This window comes from Chanos chanos, chromosome 5, assembly GCF_902362185.1.
Source record: "Chanos chanos chromosome 5, fChaCha1.1, whole genome shotgun sequence".
NCBI lineage: Eukaryota > Metazoa > Chordata > Actinopteri > Gonorynchiformes > Chanidae > Chanos > Chanos chanos.
The window spans coordinates 30,712,709-30,731,933 of NC_044499.1; the positions used below are offsets into that span (position 1 = coordinate 30,712,709).

Consider the following 19,225-nt stretch of genomic DNA (forward strand, 5'->3'; position numbering starts at 1 on the left):
TGTGTGTGTGTGTGTGTGTACCATGCTTCTGCTTCTCTGATAATGTGTGGACCAAATGTCCCCATGATGATATTGACATCTGCCAAAGTGATTGTTTTATGATGACATTTGCCCCCAATCTTTTCTCTTTATTGACTTATTCTGAAAGCTGTTGTTACTGGTAAAGCAAATAGTGCCAAATGTATTTATTTGGTCAGGGATGGGGTTAAGGTTAGGGTCCAGATCAGGGGTGTGTGTGTGTGCAAGTGTTTGTGTGTTTGTGCATGTATATATATATGTGTGTGTGTGTGTGTGTGTGTGTACCCATCATCATTCTGCTCTGTTCCAGCCAAAGGTTCTTTACCAGCTAGACAGGATAACTCCCACCCAGCTGGAGAAGTTTCTGGAAACATGCAGAGACAAATACATGAGGTAAAACCTTGTGAGAATGTTGTCCTGTGATACACAGACATAATGAGGCAGAGACCAGCTAACATATGGTGATTTGAAGGGTTTTTATTTATTTATTTGTTTGTTTATTTATTTTTAACTCACCATGCTTTGTTGGAATGCGGATGTCTTTGATGGCAGTTCTAGTGGGATTCAGTCGGACAGGTTTTCTAATGCGATGCAGCTGAACATTGTGTTTTCGATGCAGAGAAATGCTTTGACTGGTTTTGTGTTCTGTGTTCCAGGGCTCAGATGGAGCCCGGTTCTGCCGTGGGAGCCCTCTGTGCCCAGAGTATTGGGGAACCTGGTACTCAGATGACCCTGAAGACCTTCCATTTCGCTGGTGTCGCCTCCATGAACATCACCCTGGGAGTGCCTCGCATCAAAGAGATCATCAACGCCTCCAAAAACATCAGGTCAGTGTCCACTCAGAAAACAAACTGGCCACTGTTATCCAAAAACATCAGCACAGTTTCCAGTCAGAGAGAGGTGGAGACTTGTACCACTCAAAAACATCAGGGCAGTGTCCAATCAGAAAACAGACTGGCCACTGCAATCCAAAAGCCTCAGCACAGTGTTCAGTAGGGGTGTGCGATACTGACAAAAAATATCTCGATATTTTCTGGGATTTTATCAATAACGACAAGTAGATGATATTTTGCATCCTTTGAAAATGTGTTTGTAAAAGACTTGTATTGTACTAGCTCGCTCTTATTAATAGGATATTAATTGTTGCTTACTAATGGTTTTAGTAGAAACAACATATTAAAGGGAAACAGGTCTTATTTATTGCCAAACTGTCTTTAACGGTAAACGATTTTCGAAATAGTGTGCAGATTGCCGTCTTTTGAGCAACACCTGTCTTTTGAAAGCCAAACCACCTCCATGTGAGTGAGGATTATCCACTTCTAGCAATAAAATATAATGACAGCTATGCTTGCTTTACTTGTGGTGGGGTGACCATGTACACCTACACTAGCACACTGCATGCACTCTCAATGTGCACGCGCAGTAGTCTGTCCTACTAGGCTACATGACACAGTGAATGCATAGACGCAGTGAAAGTGAGTGACATACTTGTAGACCATATATATCACACTCCCCTAGTGTCCAGTTAGATAGAGGTAGAGACTTGTACCATTCAAAAACATCAGGTCAAAAACATCAAGTCAGTGTCCAATCAGAGAGGAGAGACTCTTGTACCATTCAAAAACCTCAGGTCAGTGTTCAATCAGAAACCAGACTGGACACTGCAGTCCAAAAACATTAGGGCAGTGCTCAGTAAAAGAGGACTGCTGAAGTTAAAATCCTACTCACTTCACTCATTCAGTTTTCATGCTTGCTATTTTGCACAAACTGATTTTCTGAAAGCTGCTTCTGAAAAACTCATTTTCAGATTCCATTTCCCATGAATGACTGCCACTTGCTATTTGCTGCTGTATAAAAAATTCACAGTACACCAAACAATCCACATTTGTTAGTGCATGTAAAAACATCCAATCAGAGACCTGACTGGACCCCAAATTGAGAGGAGCTATTTGAATTGAAGCCCATTCATTCACCCCTCACCACAAGGACTAGTGAAAAGTGATGCTTTTGGGCTGTTTATCAATAAACCTAAACATAAATGTACATTAGAGACTTGAGGGAAATGCTTTCCAGAGTGATTCCCCTCTTCAGTTAAGTGGAACTGTCTTTTGGTTTTGACCAGCGTGAACTGGCGCCGGTAGAAGAAGTAGCTGCAGTGAAGGACCCCAATGATGGCCTCCTCTTCTTTCATGTCTGGGTCACCATTACTCTCAAAAACACCCAGACATCTGGACATGGAATTAGGACAGGAGGCCAGATGGTTGCAAGATAAGGGGAAAAAGGCCATTAAGAGACACTGAAGCATTGTTTTTCTCCCTCTCGCCCCCCCCACCCCCCACCCCCTTCTCTCCCTTCAGTACCCCCATCATTAGTGCTCACTTGGATGTGGAGGACGATGCGGACTTTGCCCGTCTGGTAAAGGGAAGAATTGAGAAGACTCTTTTAGGAGAGGTATGTTAGTTAAAATAAAATAACGTCCAAGAGGGGTTTCCTTGAATCATCCTTTTATTAACAGCTTTGTTCTAATGATGCTGCTGCATCAATTAAAAGACTATGCAACTATGATGCGGTTGGTCCCAGTGCATGTTGTTATTGTGTTTAGATATAGCGGCTGTTTTTTTGCCTGGTCATCATTAGTAAGCCTAACCAACTTAAAAATTAAATTAGTCATATTTGCTTGCATCTGTCTTTGAACAACATTCATTTGTTTAGCTGCATTAGTAGCCCAGTCTATTATGACAGACTCGATGTTAGAGTTGTCTTGAGAAATCCGTCCACAACTCACAAATGTTGCTTTTATATTTCACCACAACGACAGCTGGGAAAGAAAATTTGCACAGTGAAATACAACAGTAAAGAAAACAAACAATCGATTCACCCTTTTATGCTGTCGCCATTGTTCCTCTTGTTTACCATGGGCTCTAACTGGAAACTGAGTGTGCGCGAGATCTAGCATCACGCGATTAATGAGTACTCGATGTTAATGTAGAAACTAGAGAACTGATGTAACTGCTCGAGTACTCTGTAACCCCTAACATATGATACATGTTAGGGGTTACAGCCCAACATTAGATGGTTTCAGTCTTACAATGAAGCCAAGTGTCAGAAACAGAGAGAAAATATTCTTTCCCAGACAAAACAAAACCAAAAAAAAAACAAACAATGATACACCAAAATGAATATATCCTCTATATTCTTACATTTCCACAATGCCTACAGTGAAGTTTCAAAGCCTAATACAGTTCTTTGAGTTGAATGACCATAGATGGGCAGTCTGGCATGGGGACAGAGTTTTGTGCTTAGTCAGAGAAGTCTGTTCTGCATGAACAGGATGAGAAGTAGTGAATTGAGAATGAGAGTATGGACTTTCACATCTTCACGATTCACTCTTATTCTTTGATGTCTCTAGTCACAGCTAGAGTTCTAAAGAGTGTGTTTTCTTTTTCTCATTTCATATATGTGTATCTGGAATGTGAAGTGTTTGTGAATGTGTCGGTGGTTGTCATGGTTACGGTGGGAACACTGTTGAAGATGCTGAATGAGCCGGGTGATAGGAGACTTTTATTAAGTGAGAATAGCATACCGCTTGGGGACCAGAGACTTGGTTCATTTCAGTGTGTCTGAACATTCTGTGACTGCATAACTTCCTCCACAATACACAACCACACTCAGTGTTACTGTACTACCCCTACATGTGCTGGACTTTTCACTGATTTTGATGTTATTGTACAGAGCAGAGCGTCCCATGACAAAGCCCCCTCCCCCCTTCTTTTTTCATATCCTGTTTCCTGCTGTGTTTTTCTCATTTCTGTGTGTTTTAGATCTCTGAGTATATTGAGGAGGTCTTTCTGCCGGATGATTGTTTTATTCTCATCAAGCTGTCACTGGAGAGAATCCGTCTGCTTCGGTTAGAGGTATGAACCCTGTTCTAAAGACCAAACGAGTGAATTCTGTCAGAGGATAAAACCCTCAGTCAGTCTGCAGACTGTTCCCCAGAAACATGTTTTTAATGAATTACCTAGTACAATTCCATCACTCTAATTAAATTATACATTCAGTCATGCCCAAGCATTTTAATAAACATGTTATTAATTGAATTCTCAGAAAATACTATTGATACCATCAGGATACAGTTTTTAATTACTATTGATAGAATTCTAATTAAAATTTGTGTAAAGTAATGATAGTGTCATTAATATAGTTTCTATTTGATCTGTTTAACTAGTTTTATTCCTGTGGCAGTCACCTGTGTTGGCTGTTGATGTTATTTTGTGGTGTTACGCGTTCTCTGGCTCTGATGAGTGACAGTGGGCTTGTATTAATGGAATACACAGTTATGTTGAGATCCTCAGGGGATTGGCTGAGTTTGTTTTGTTCTTGTGTTGTTTAGGTAAACGCAGAGACGGTGCGGTACTCCATTTGCATGTCGAAGCTGCGTGTGAAACCAGGGGACATCGCTGTGCACGGGGAGGCTGTGGTGTGTGTGTCTCCGCGGGAAAACAGCAAGAGCTCCATGTATTACGTCCTCCAATCACTTAAAGAGGACCTCCCAAAGGTAGTCCACATGTTTGCTCGTTCGTGCACACACACACACACACTCACTCTCGCTCACACACTCACTCACTCATTCACTGTCACTCATTCCCACTCACTCACTCACTCTTTCTCTTTCCCTCTCTCTCATTCACTCACTTACTCACTCACTCTCAAGGCACATACTAATATGTGTACACACAACACATACACTTACACATTCATAAAGTCACCTACACACACACACACACACACACACTCACTCATTCATATGTTAAGAAACTCTTATATACATGCTCACAAACGCATGCACACACTCACTCCTATACAACCCGCTCTCACACATGTGCACACACACATACACACATGTCCTCTGCACATATTCCTCTCACTTTGGTTGTACCTTTGACAAAATACATACAACACATATCACACATCATACAAGACCACTGTATTCTCACACATGGTCAGTATGGACACCTGAGATCCAGACAGATGTGTAAAAACACAGAGACAGTGTAGTGTAAATGTCAGTGAATCCTGTTCGTGTGAATGAAATGGTGTGAACAGGCTTGGCCCTCCCCTTTCTCTCTTTGCCCCGCCCTCAGGTGGTGGTTCAGGGCATCCCAGAGGTGGCCCGTGCTGTCATTCACATTGACGAGCAGAGCGGGAAGGAGAAGTTTAAGCTGCTGGTGGAGGGGGATAATCTGAGAGCCGTCATGGCCACACACGGAGTCAACGGCAACCGCACCTCCTCCAATAACACGTACGAGGTGAGAGCTTTCTATTTCTCTCTCTTTTTCTCTCTCTTTCTCACTCTCTCACTACCTTTTCAGACCAGAATGCTGAGGCAGATGATGTGTTTACTGATGTGTTGTAATGTGTTGCACTGATGAGGAAGACCAATTGGAACGATGAAGTGCAGGCACAGGGTGAAAGAGACACAGTGCCATGCATACTGTTAATGCTCTCCTCTCTCCCTTTCTCTTTCTCTCACTCTCGTTTTTTCCTCTTCTCTCCATCCCATTCCCTTCCTTCCTCTCTGTCTCTGTTACTCTTTTTGTCTCTCACTCTCACTCGACTTGTTCTTCTGTACCTGTCTCAACTCCCTCTGTTGTTCCTTGTCTATCTGTCTGTTTCTCTCTGTCTGTCTTTCTGACTGTCTCTCTCTGTCTGTCTGTCTCTCTCTGTTTGTCTGTGTCTTTCTTTCCCTCTATCTCTATCTCTGTCTGTCTCTCTCTCTCTCTCTCTGTGTGATGCAGGTGGAGAAGACCCTGGGTATTGAGGCAGCAAGGACCACTATCATAAATGAGATCCAGTACACGATGGTCAACCACGGCATGAGTATCGACCGTAGACATGTCATGTTGCTGGCAGACCTCATGTCGTACAAGGTATGTGTCCAGAGACGAACAGGTCATAAACGTGTTGCTTTATGTCACGTCTTCCGTTACCTTCCCTCAAACCTCACAGTGCAGACAAATCTCACAGCATACCTGTACTCTGAAACAATGCTTTCATATGTTAAACACAACAGGTCACTAATGACACTTGCTGCCTGTTTTCTAAAGAGCTAATGAGTAAAATGACAGTAATTTACACACTATGTATTTTTCCACACCATGTAGCTGTGTTCGAAATGTCCACTCACTCACTATATAGTGCACTGTGTAGTGGATCAGGCATTTTGTAGTGCTGTTTGAAATCTCAGCTGTAAATTTACGACTCTATATTGTGCACTGGAAAATGCACAGCAAAATGTAGTGTACAGAAGCTGTACCCCACATTGATCAACTTAGACCATCATGCATTGTGGCCTGTCTCGTGAAGGCAGGAAAGCCTTTACAGACCAATCAGATGCAGATGTTCTGGTGTTTGTTTATGTGACAGAGATAATAATTACAAATATCTGGCGCATATTATGTAGCAGTGTAACATCCAGATAGTGTCCGAAATGTATCAATAACTGTCTGCCCTTAGCCCCCAGTGAGTGTTCCATGTAGCAAACGCTATATAGTGAGTGAGTGGGCAAGTGGATATTTTGAACACAGCACGTGTTTCCAACACTGCATGCATTAACACACGTGAGCAAATACTCTCACACAGTGTTCTCACAGACTCACACGTGGGACAGTCAAGCAATTATGATAATAATGTTCAGGAACATCATATTGAGGATGAACTTGATATTTGTGTTCTTCATCATGAAAATGAATGTTAGGAAGATGATGATGATGATGATGATGAAGCTATTTCTCTTTGTTTATTGTGGTGTGCAGGGTGAGATTCTGGGCATCACCAGGTTCGGTCTGGCCAAAATGAAGGAGAGCGTTCTTATGCTGGCATCGTTTGAAAAGACGGCGGATCATCTTTTCGATGCTGCCTACTTTGGTCAGAAGGACTCCGTCTGTGGTGAGTGCTCTGCTCCACCACTCCTCCACAGTGAGCAAATGCAAATGAAAGAGACAAAGAGGCAAAAATTAGACCATTATCTGAAAGGTCTAATAAATTCAAAGAATGCAAATAACACAATGACTGTTTATTATTACGACTGTCTACACAGGTAAGCAGTGCATTAAAGTCTAAGCTCATTAACACCTTAACTCATTTGACTTGGATGGTTTAAGTAAAGTCTCGCTCTCTTTCTCTGTGTCTCTCTCTCTCTCTCTGTTCTTTTATGACCCCGGTCCCTTAGGTGTGTCTGAATGCATTATTATGGGTATCCCAATGAACATTGGAACGGGGCTTTTCAAACTTTTACACAAGGCGGACAAAGACCCCTCTCCCCCTACGCGCCCGCTGCTCTTTGACAATACTGACCTGCACATCTCGTTGGTGACCTAGGCCCTCCCCCCAAAACGATGCTCCAGAGGCCCAGGCTCACCAACGCCTCCCTCAACATTCTTTGGCAGCTGAGAAGAGCCAGGATATTATGTCGTTATTTTTAGAGATGATTCATTTAACTTGCTGCTTGGAATGACACTTGGTGTCAATTTGGTTTGAAGAGCGTTGTGTTCTTTTCTGTAAAAAGGCAGTGTTCTCTGCGTGGATGCAAAGAAAGAAACGATCAGAAAACGCTGTTACCACAGTGACACGGGCCCCTAATCACTTTGATGAGGAGAAATGTGAGACACTTACACTGAGACATTAGACATCGATTTCATTTTTGAGATGACCAGATGTATTTCAGTTCTACCTCTGAGCTCCTGGTGCCTTTTTCTCTCCTATTATAGTTCAACACATATTTTCACCACTTTCTTTTGTTCAGCGAGCAGTTATTGTTTTGATTTTGCCTGTAAACCCTATTGTTGTCATAATAATAGAAGGAAAATATACATCTTTAGGAGACTAAAGGTGATGTGTTTTGACATTTGCTATATTTGTTTTAATAAATGGTGAATGGTGTGATATTTTTCAGAAGCAGACAGGTGTGAGTAATATGGTCTCTCTCGTCTTCAGAATGCCTTAAGGATACGAGGGTGAAAACTTTTCTCTTTGCGTCAGAATGAAAAGCATGAAACTGTGTGGGGTTTTTTTTTTCTGTAAATATGTATGAGATGTGAATAAAATGTACATTTGAGGAAAAAAGGAGTTTTATATCAAAGCCTCTCTCTCTCTCTCTCTCTGTATATATATATATATATATATATATATATATATATATATATATATATATATATATATATATATATATATATATATATATATATATTTGTGTATGTGTATATATATATATATATACGTGTGTGTGTGTGTGTGTGTGTATATATATATGTATGTATAATACTCCACGCACAAATTTACATTAGTTTTTATTATGCTGCGGATATATATGTACTTTGAGTTTGCAGCTGTGAGGCATATGAAATGTCCTGTGTACAACCCATGCAAACTGTCAGCCTGACTTATGTCAATGATTCAGAGAAAGGCATTAGTGGAATTAAAAAACACAAGTAGAATCATATCGAATTTATTCACACACCAGTAGAATTGCTTAAACCAAAGTTCTGACTAAAGACCTTTGAAATGTAGGAATAAACGTCCACAGTTGTAGACAGCAAGTTTAACTGACTAGATTTCTTGACTGTATGTTTATAGAGCTGTTTATAGAGAGTAGAACTGGTCTGAAACAATTCATGAACATGTGCGAATTCATGAACGTGTTCAATAATTAAGTGAAGGAAACCAAACATGTTACATTTTGTCTGAATGTTTGTTGCCACTGCTCATATCTCAACCTGATAATTGTCCTGTTGTAAGCAGACACCCTGTGTCAGATTACTCAGCTCTGTCTGTGGTTTTCTGTCATGTTGGTTATGGTCTCTAAGAGAAAGGAATACCAGTTTGGTTCTTTCATCTAGGGAACAGCAATATTCATTTGGTTCTACTCTCGAGAGGAGAAAAATATTGGTTTGGTCATGTTCTCCAGGGAAAAGAAATCTTGGTTTGGTTCTGTTCTCTAGAGGATAGAAAAACATTGTTTAGCTCTGTTCTGTAGAGAAAGGAAATATTGGTTTGATTATGTGAGATGAAGCAGTGTTCTGCAGTAATAACAGGACTGAGGACTGATTTGCACTTAAATGTCTGACTGCTTAGACAGCAGCTGTGATGCCGGGGGTGTGGGGGGTTTCGTCTGTGGATGTGTCCCCAGTGGCTCAACTGCGCCTCCTGCTTTTTTTTCCCCTGTACTCTGATATTGTTCCTGTTAGGATATTCTACCCCTATTATCAGCATTAATGATGGACTGCATTGTTTCAGTGTTGTGTTCATGTGAAATTTTGATAGGTGATTACATGGTACCATGGGCATTCAAGCTCTCATTTCATTCTCTCACTCATACACTCTCTCTCTCTCTCTCTCTCTCTCTATCTATCTATCTATCTATCTATATATATATATATATACACATAAAATATGCGCGTGTGTAGGGGGGGGTGTCCTTGTTTCAGCCAAACTTGATTAAATTGAATTTGGTTTATTTTAATATACCCAATATCGAACTTACATCTTTTCACAAATTACTGTGAAACATCCACACCGTGCACAAGCAGGTTTTATAACTAAACACGGCAATGTACACAGGCAAATATACCATTACTCAAAATGATCCATGAGAAGCTTGTACCCATGAAAGAGGTCAATCTGTGCATGTTTACACAACACACAACAAATATCTAATATGTTAAGGCAGTAAAAAACAAATAGTATTAAAAAATGCATGAAACTGAGAATGAGTTCACAACAGAAATCTAACACACACACACACACACACACACACATTACATATATCAGAGAGAATCTTTGCATTCTCTCTATGTATTCATATTTACATTTTTTCCAAAGAGATTTTATACAGCTGAGGTCACTGTACCCTTACATTAATGGCTGGAAAGGAACCTTTATTGGGGTCTGCATGGTGTAAGACACTGGACCTTAAAAACATTTTTGCTGATGATGAGTGCTTCACTTAAAGCACTGTGTACTCTTTGATCCTCCTCCCTCTTCTGTGATACCAAGAGACTTTAAAAAAAATTCCTTCTCTCAAATCTGCTGTGCTTCCCTTTTTTTATTGTTCTTTGAAAGAAAAGATGAGCCCTATGAAACTGTACTTCAACAGAATCTGACTGACGTTAAAGCTCTCTATGTTACTACACTTTCGAAATATTCGAAATTCCACAACCCTGTATTTGTCCTGAGGCAGTTCATTCGCTGGTTTTAATACGGATCCCCCACAGAGATGACCTCCTGCTTTCCTCTCGTGTGTTTAGGTGATGGTGTTCATGTGGAATAGGAGGTACTGGCGGGCAGTTGTGTGTGGAGAGTGGTGGCTTTCTCCACTGCAAACGCTGTGGAGATATCTCCTTGAGAAGAGGTAGACACTGTATTCTGGTTGATGTTGAGCTTTGACTCAGCATCCATGACTTCTCCGTTCAGCGCCCTCCGTTTGAGGGGCTTTCTGAACTGCACGCTGGGGTTGGAATGCTGGTGGGCACCACCCCTGCGGATGGGCCGACGCAGGCAGGCCGACAGAGTGGACACGCAGCTCTTCTTGAAGTTCTCATTCATGAAGGCGTAGATGATGGGGTTGTTGAAGGAATTGAAGAAGCCTATCGCCTGGACCACAGCAATGATCATGTTAACCGTCACCTCATCATAGTTCTTCTCCAAGTCATCTTAGAAGATAGATGGATGGATGAATGGATGAGTAGATGGACGGATCAACAGATTGAAAGAGAGACAGATTGACTGATCATTTATTAGACCCAAAAGAAAATTTGTTTTCTTTAAAGAAGGTGTAAAAAAAAAATCAGTAATCGCTACCATCAGTGAAATCAAAATACAGCCTGTGATAATTCCAGATGAACCAGACTAGACCTCTGTGCAGTTATAGCATATTAAGCAATTTATTGATTTTACACTCACAAAGCAATTATCTCCACTCTCAGATGTCAGATTATGGAGAGCATTTGATTAAGTGCTTCCAAAATCTGTATTGACCACTCATACACCACTTTAGAGTTCTTAAAACACTCAATACAGTGAACTGAGTGTGGCAGCAAGATTATTTCAGGCTGTCACAGATGTATGGAGAGAATTGCCCCCCCCCCCCCACCCAAAACTTTTGAAGCAGAGCACGGTGCAGATAAGGGCATGGAGAGTTTGAAATCATGCACGTCAATAAGAGTAGAGCCCAGATTACTTGCTTTAGGGATATAGAGTTAGAATGCCTAGAGGACACACTTGATATGTTCTGCTGTGTATGCACAGCTGGCGGCTCATTTTTAAAGTAGTCAAAACATCCTCTATTTAGAGTTTTTTTCTCTATGTGCTAACATAGCTTGTTACCAGTGAAAGCTTCAAACCCAATATTTCCTTGAGGCAGTTTCACAAGTTTACAAACCAAACGAGTAAAACTTTGAGAGCATTAGAATGTTCACTGCACTTGCATGCTATTACAGAATGAAGAGGAGAAAAAAGGGAAGGTTCTGTCCTGTGCTTTTTTCCTTTAAGTATGTGTGTGTGTGTGTGTGTGTGTGTGTGTGTGTGTGTTTTGGTAGGTGGTGGACTTACTGTACTCAAACAACATATGAACCGTGTGGAAAGGAGCCCAGCAGATGGTGAAGAGCAGCACGATGGTGATCATCATTTTCACAGCACGCTTCTTTTTTCTGTGAGAAAGATCGACATTTTGTCCTAAAATGTGTATGCCACCTCTTTTTGAAATTAATTTTCTTTAACTTATGTCCAACTGCGGTGGTTGACTACACAAAAGTGTCTCATCAAAAGTGTCAGGATGAAAAATTAAAAAACAGTAATGTGTGAGATTTGTCCTTTATTTTCAATGGTTTTCAGGTGTTCATGTATGATATCCAACACAACTGCCAACAGTGTAGTACAAGCAACAGAAAACTTATCAGTTTTCTGTCTCCCTGAAACAAGTACAAATCAACTTAATTAGCAAATTCTCAAATCAGACAGCACTTCTGATCCCAATGAGTCAAAGTAGCACCTTGGAGAGGAAGGGGGCAATCAACATCACTTTCCCCTACAGTGTCATACTTTGATCTGTCTACCAATCACTTAACCCTTGATTAGTTGAATTAGCCATATTAACTCAAAAACAATGTGACTTGCTTTTTTAAGCATACCTTGAGATCTTGTTGACTTCTCTGTGGTTCATGGTACTGAGTACGGAGGAGTCTCCCACGCGTTTACGGATCCACAGCTCGATACCGATCCGGGTGTATAGAAACAGCATGGCAGCCAAAGGCAGGAGAAATAACGCCACCATGATGAAGGTGGCGTAAACCTGTCGGTGTGTTAGAGACCTCCACCTCTCCTGGCAACAAATGTGATGGTGATCGTACAGGAAGTCGTATTTGACCTATGATGCAACAAGGAAGGACTGTTAGTCTTTTAAAGGCCTACCCAAAATTGCAGCCTCGACCTAGACTGTCCCACCGCGGGAGGGCTTGAGTATCTACATCAGATAAAATTTCCCATTTTGAGCTCGGCAACTCTTTAAGTGACCACTGACTGCGTAAGGTTTTTCTGAATTTTGCGCCCGTTCAAAGGAATGGAATCTGTAGTTTCAACATCCCCGGGGCGCTGACAACGTATTCAGTATGCAGGCAAGGGTAATGCGGGCAGAGATAGAGCAGAGATATTCTACCTTCTGCCTCACTGAAATTAAGAAGTGTTTCCAAAAATACAACTTTCCACACTTACTATGACTCCGGAAAAAATTAAATAAATAAATTGCAGACACGGCGCTTGCTCTGGTGCGGCTTAGAACACAGATCAACACCATTACCTTAGGCGTAGAACGTTGAGCATGAGATGGCATTGTTTGGTGCAATTGGAATCGGGTGCTGTTCCACTCAGTCCCCCCAATTTTTTACAGCCATCAGTGTCAAAATACCTCTTACTGTCTTTCAGAATAATCCCACCTTTACATTAACAAATATAGATATTTTAAAAAAGAAAAAATGGGAGACATGCTTTACATGTTAAGGAGTTGAATATACGAAAGCCAAGCGTATCCAAAAAGTGCCCATGGAGTGAATGTTAGGATTCTTTGCAAACTGGAATTCTGTCCATTGTCACTCCCAAAGGTTTCAAGTGATTGCACAGCCCAGAACTTGTATTGTTGAACAGTCAGACACTACTTTACAAACTCTTCTACTGAATACTGAAGTAGGCTACTTCCCATGTTACATCAACTTCTAACAGAAGGTGTCACAAAATGGTCAACTTATCGTACATTATGGGACTTACTGGGCATTACTGGTCGTACAGAGGACAGCATTATGGTACAAATACGATAATTATCGTATCGGCAACGCTGTCGTTAACTAGCGGTCCTCTCATTGTAGCCTAATTTGAAATCCATCACAATATAGGCTATTAAGAGACTTGCACAAAAAATTTTCTTCTATTTCTTTCATTCTTTAGTCGCTTTTGAGCCTCGTAGCCAGTCAGATGCAAATCCCACAATTCCTTTATTTAACATCCATTTCAATAGATGCATAATTACAGACGAATTCAAATTTCTGTCGCAGCCTTAGAACAGAAATTATTTGTATTCATTAGCTATCTAATGAGTCAAATATGGGTTAGTCACTGAAGACAAAGGATTTGTATGGGATTTACTGCCAAAGTCGCACAACTGATGGCAAAAGTTTGAACGTCCACATGTAATCTTCACAGGTGTATCACACTGGTCCTGTTTACGTCTTGCATTAAGATCTGATTTTGGTGATATGATCACAAGTGGACAGTTCAAAAGTACAGGTGTAAACGCATCCAATGCGCATTGAGGTCGCATCGCGATCCGATCACTCATACCACATTCAGAGGTGGTCTGGACCGCATGTGACCACATTCTTATAGCAGCATAAACGCTAACACTAACTCGACCACATTGAACGATTGCCTGACAGCCCCACGCTAAAAACGGGAGAGATTTCATCGATTTACTTCTTGAGGGTTTGACAGACGTAGTGTTGCCTTTTAGCCAACCGATCTATCTGTTTATCTTTTTTCCTCTTAACAAAAACTTCATGTACACTGGAGTAGCGCCGAATTACCTGTGGTATTCCATTTGTAGATTAAAACTATTAACAGTGATAATCAATTTATATAGGCTATTACAACTGCGGTTATATAGTCTACAGGATCGTAAACACAGAAGGCTGTAGACGATCTTCCTGATTTTGTTTTCTACCTCTTCTCGGAAGAAAGCGTTGCATAAAACATACAGGTCATAGTGTCAAGATCGAAGCAGCTTTAGCAGACATCTCAGGCTTTCTTCATTCAGAGGAAAGCTTTTGATCCTCCTTGTCACATAATCAGTATAGAAATAGCATGTGAAATTGAATTAATAAACAAAGAAAGACTGTAGAGAATGCGACAGAAATGATTGTATCTGTGGTCTCTGGTGCACTGGTTAACATAAAATAAACTAAATAAATATATAAAACTATGGTGTTGGTTTTGCTGTCATTTTCTAATGAAATATTTTGATCTGCAGCACTCCCAGGGACAGGCTGGTCTCTAGGTTATTAAACAAATTGGAGAAACGTTAAATTAATCCACTTACCTCTAACTGTTGAACAAATAGCATGGGGGATCCTACAATGACAGATATTATCCAAACAAGCCCTGCATCCAAAAGACAAAGATTCTACTTATGGAGTCTTACTCAGTGTTTTAACAAACATGAACACCATCATCATACCTGAACATACAGTCTGACAAAGTTGTGCATATGGTAAACTTGTTCACTCAAACACTCTCTTCTTTCCAGCTTCATTCCATGTACATTTCAAAAAATATCTGATAACTTTTTAGTGTTACACATATTCCTTCAGTGACTTTCAGTGACTTTAATTTCAAAGATTGGGTTCGTGCGGGTTACCAATCTGACAAAATTATGACATCATCTGACATACGGCTATGGTGCATGCTCCCAATTAACAGTCTGAACATTTTTAATAATAGAGAACATCACGCAGCCCAATTTTCTGTCTTAACATGTGAGTTTCAGAGAGCAGAGTTAATTAGTATACCACACCGTCTAACTTAGAGACAGAAGCTGAAATTGCTCTTTTTTCCATCCTATGAGTAGTTGTACATATAAAGCAGATGTCAAATAATAAAAAATAGACATTCTGTGATTTGTTAATGAAATAATAGCATTTTAAAAACTATCATATTAGTATGAACATAGTACATTTTGCAACACCAGTTTGATTAGGCCTCAAGGAAGATGTCTACTGTATTCAAAACATTTTGACATGGGAATATAGTATTAATCCTTAAAAGATGTATGAATAAACATTTTAACAGGATGGGCAGTTGTGGTCTCACCCAGCATTTTGTAAGCCCTCTTTGGTGTGTATTGCCTCTTCATTTTCAAAGGGTACACAATGCCCTGGTACCTCTCCACAGCTATACAGGTCATGGTGAGAATGCCAGTAACAATAGCCGTGGTCTGAACAAAAGGGACAGTCTTGCAAACTAGGACACCTATTTAAGAAACAGAGAGAAAGATGGAGCGAGAGAGTTTTACCAGTGACAGTGCTGACACAGTAAACATGCACAAACAAATAAATAAACATGTTGCATATGATTTCTTTGTATACAATGGCATGACAACAGGAAACACTATGAAAATGACACACAGTTACCTTTGTCCAGAGGCCCTCTCTCTCTGTTTAGAGTCATAAAGAGGTCCTAACACTGCAGAAGCTGATGTACAACTAAGGAAGTTTGGCAGGTCTATTCAAATACTCTCAACCACTCAACCTGACCCTTCTGGTTTTAAATGAAGTGTTATTCAGCCGTGTAACAGCCAAGCCGAGACTGGTTCAGCACACGTGTCGATCAGATGCAGTTCCAGTCTTTGTGGAGGTTTTATATGCAGTGAGGGCTCAAGTGTGGGCTGTGCTGGTAAACTCACTGCTTCACACCAGGCTACCCAGGGATGAGTCACTCTTGGCATCTGTTTGTAAACATTTTTTTTTTGCTACAAGCATTAGCTACAGCGTCTTAACCTGTGGGTCAATGTAAATGTTTTGTGGACACCAAATCTTTCCCTCTTTTTGAAGCATACGTTCAAGACAAAACTTTACATTTAAAGTAGCTTACCTGTGATTTATTTGTTTTGATTTTCTGAGTTTTAAACTCATTAGGATGTTAGTTTAAATGTCTTCAGTAGAGCAGTTCTATTTTTATTTTACCTTTTTTTATGTATTATTTTTATGAAACTTTTTACACGTTTCACATGAAGTAGTCCCAGCGGAGAAACAAGGTCATGCAATTGTTGTTATCTAATAAAATAACTGAGATGACTTGTGCCATAAATCCACATTCTACAAGTGCAGACACAAACAGTTAGACATGTAAAGTTTTTCTGTTTTATTTCTATATACAAAAAAAAAATTTCCATAACATCTGAAAAAAATGAAGGAAGTTACACTCAAAAGCTGACAAATTTGGATTTTTCTTTTTATCAAATGCCCTTATTCTTGACATATTAAAGTACTTGTGGATGTATCTGATGTTGGAATAAACCTCTCTTCACAGTTATTATGGAAACCACAGATCTAAACCAAAAGTAAGAGAATGATGTGTTGACCGCTGACAAATGGTTAATGACAGAGAGTGAAATGTCAGTAGCTTTGACTCAGGTTACCACCGTTTATCTTAGTGGTGTATCGGAATATGGAATATAAGCAAAAGAATATGCGAGTCGGTGTGTTGAACAAACAGGGAGAACAAGGACCTGTTAACCAGTGGAGATACAGAGAATTACAGCACGGGGGATTCTGAGTAAAAACAAACAAACAAACAAATCACCAAACAAGTAAAGTCCGTGGTCTGAGAATGTATGGGCTCATTTAAGTGACTGGATGAATGAACAGGTGAGTAAAAGACTAAACAAAACGAAGTATATGAATGAGTTTATGATTTGATTCTCTTCTTCGACTTGATTTTTATATGAAGTAGGCCTATAGCGTTTTTACATAAAAATGACCAAAGGACACTTGTGTCGGACGACAGTTCAAAGTAACATGGACGCTGCACCAAGCACTGTGCTCCGAATAAAACTGAAATTTTTACTATACAGTCTGGGACACATGACGCAAAAGGCTTAGACTACTGACCGCAACATTGCACACCATGTTACAGTACAAATGTTCTGTGGACACTGCTGGGAAGCCTATAATGCCCAGTTACGGTTTACGGTTCAGTTGTGCACCTAAAATGTCTGAATAACATTAAGTCAGTTTTTTAGTGTAGGCAGTTCAGTGTGATACAACGGATGCATGCACCTTGCGCGTATACAAGTGATCGCGTGTATTTAACTCAACCACATGCTACGAACCGCGTGCATTCTTCTCCCTTATTTCCGTCATTAGCTCCTGTTTTCCAAGGTAGAGAAAGCTGCGGACTGAGTATGTAGGCTATATACACGGCAGAAAGGATTCCAGAACTATGCGTCAGTATCTGATATAAAGAAACATTTTGTCTAACCGAAACTTACCTCCAAGCCATTCCGAGGAGATATTCTGTAGTAAGGTGAAGGGTATGCAGAAGAAAGTGATGAGAAGGTCGCTGACCGCCAAGGAACATATAAAGATATTGGTAGCAGTCTGCATCGCGCGTTTACGCACCACAATGTAAACAACCAGACTATTTCCAACTAAAGCTAAGACGAATATGATTGTGTACATAATTACAAAGGTCGTCTTCGCTCCAGCAGGAAGTTCGGGAATATAAACAAGCGGTTGAATGTTATAAGTCTCAATAAACTCCTGACGCGAGAGATTGTAGTACTGAAGTAGCTCCTTCAGCACTTCAGGAGTTATCTTCCCAGTTGTCATTTCCGCTGAACTTGTCATTTTATGTGTTTTACGATGATCTTTAATGAAATAAAAATGTTTTTTTCCCTCGCTCTGTAAATCCAGCAAAGTACGCTAAATCCCAAACTTAAACATTCTATGAATCTCAGAGTTGTGCCAGCGCGCCACGCTTCTCTTCGCTAAAATGTATGTGGTCACTTAGTTTTGTCGCTGAAATAAAATCCTCCGCATGAAATAGTATACATTTCTGACAGTCTTAATACAAATACATTGTTTCCGAACGAGAGGAGAAATCCGGGGTGAGCGAAAGGTAATTTGATGGACAGCCTCCAGACAAAGACACTCTTTCGCAGTTCCGACACCCTTTCGCAGTTCAGTAACTTAGAGTAGGCTGGTGACAATTTTTATAGTTTTTTTTTAATATAACTGCAATTTAATATTTAATCCATCCTTCAAGTAGCCTTTCTTTGTAGCATCTGACCTGACGCGCTCCACAGAATGTGCTTCGCCCTCTGGCACTCAGTGACGTGCGTCCGTAAGAAGCTCGTGAGCTGGCAAGGTTCTACGGTGCGCGGTCACGCTGTGACAAACTAACTCTTTCATTTATGATTACTCCTGATAGAAATGTCAGTTGTAGTATCTTTCGCAACCTGCTGACATACATGTTTACATTTTTTTTTACGATCACATCATTAGCGTTGTGTAATGCTGTGAAGAAACATTGCCTAAACCCCTACTTCTCGTGTTTCTCTCAGTTCACCTGTTTTGTGTTTATGTTGTATGTTGACACATTTCTATCAGCCTGTTAGTCAATATAATACAGTGGCATTTGCTTAGAACGAGTAAACAATTAACAGACTTGTATTTTGACAGCTTTTGATGAGTAATTTTTAAGTGTTTTATGCATGCCTTAATTGCAGTGACACTCACAAATTCAATTTCATAGACTTAGTGATTGACATTTTTAGACATCACACATTAAAACAAATTAATTCAACCATAATGACTTGCACTGAGTGCCATCAAGCAACTGAGATTGGGGCTTTTCTTGTTAGGCGGGGAACAAGTATCCTAGCAACATGGAAAACACAAGACCAGAGGGATAACAAGAGGCTTAAAACAGAGAAGTTCAGTCCTTGTGAACGGCTTAAGTTGAAAGGTGAGATTTAATTAAATATTTGGGCATGCTTTAAGTTTTAATCTTACGTTTTTATGTTAAAATATGTACCAGTTGCTTGATTATTGATCTCTCTGAGAATAATACATTGCAAGATGGCCAGACTTTTATGAGATCATATCATTAA

At 40.2% G+C, this 19,225-nt stretch overlaps 2 protein-coding genes across 2 annotated transcripts in view; one reads left to right on the top strand and one right to left on the bottom strand.

The window, feature by feature from the left end:
- Nucleotides 1-8,127, top strand: part of polr3a (polymerase (RNA) III (DNA directed) polypeptide A) — a 29,376-nt gene extending 21,249 nt beyond the window's left edge. Inside the window, exons 23-31 of the mRNA XM_030775345.1 lie at nucleotides 329-411; nucleotides 675-845; nucleotides 2,376-2,469; nucleotides 3,840-3,932; nucleotides 4,409-4,573; nucleotides 5,160-5,324; nucleotides 5,814-5,945; nucleotides 6,831-6,963; nucleotides 7,247-8,127. Of these exons, the coding sequence (XP_030631205.1) occupies nucleotides 329-411; nucleotides 675-845; nucleotides 2,376-2,469; nucleotides 3,840-3,932; nucleotides 4,409-4,573; nucleotides 5,160-5,324; nucleotides 5,814-5,945; nucleotides 6,831-6,963; nucleotides 7,247-7,395 (1,185 nt within the window). The 3' untranslated portion in view covers nucleotides 7,396-8,127. The remainder of the gene's footprint in view (nucleotides 1-328; nucleotides 412-674; nucleotides 846-2,375; nucleotides 2,470-3,839; nucleotides 3,933-4,408; nucleotides 4,574-5,159; nucleotides 5,325-5,813; nucleotides 5,946-6,830; nucleotides 6,964-7,246) is intronic.
- Nucleotides 8,128-10,329: 2,202 nt separating this feature from the next.
- Nucleotides 10,330-17,960, bottom strand: qrfprb (pyroglutamylated RFamide peptide receptor b). Its single transcript, XM_030774864.1, has 6 exons — nucleotides 17,603-17,960; nucleotides 15,424-15,582; nucleotides 14,654-14,715; nucleotides 12,201-12,436; nucleotides 11,623-11,720; nucleotides 10,330-10,724 (listed from the first exon to the last, which is right to left on the bottom strand). The coding sequence occupies exons 1-6, from the start codon at nucleotides 17,958-17,960 to the stop codon at nucleotides 10,330-10,332; spliced, it is 1,308 nt and encodes a 435-aa protein (XP_030630724.1).
- Nucleotides 17,961-19,225: the final 1,265 nt, after the last annotated feature.

Excerpts from the sequence above, each read along its gene's own strand:
- qrfprb (XM_030774864.1), bottom strand. The coding sequence starts at position 17,960 with ATGACAAGTTCAGCGGAAATGACAACTGGGAAGATAACTCCTGAAGTG. Across the intron at positions 12,437-14,653 it reads TATTTGTTCAACAGTTAGAG|GTCAAATACGACTTCCTGTA; the intron begins GTAAGTGGATTA and ends GTTGCATCATAG. Across the intron at positions 11,721-12,200 it reads GAAGTCAACAAGATCTCAAG|AAAAAAGAAGCGTGCTGTGA; the intron begins GTATGCTTAAAA and ends TCTTTCTCACAG.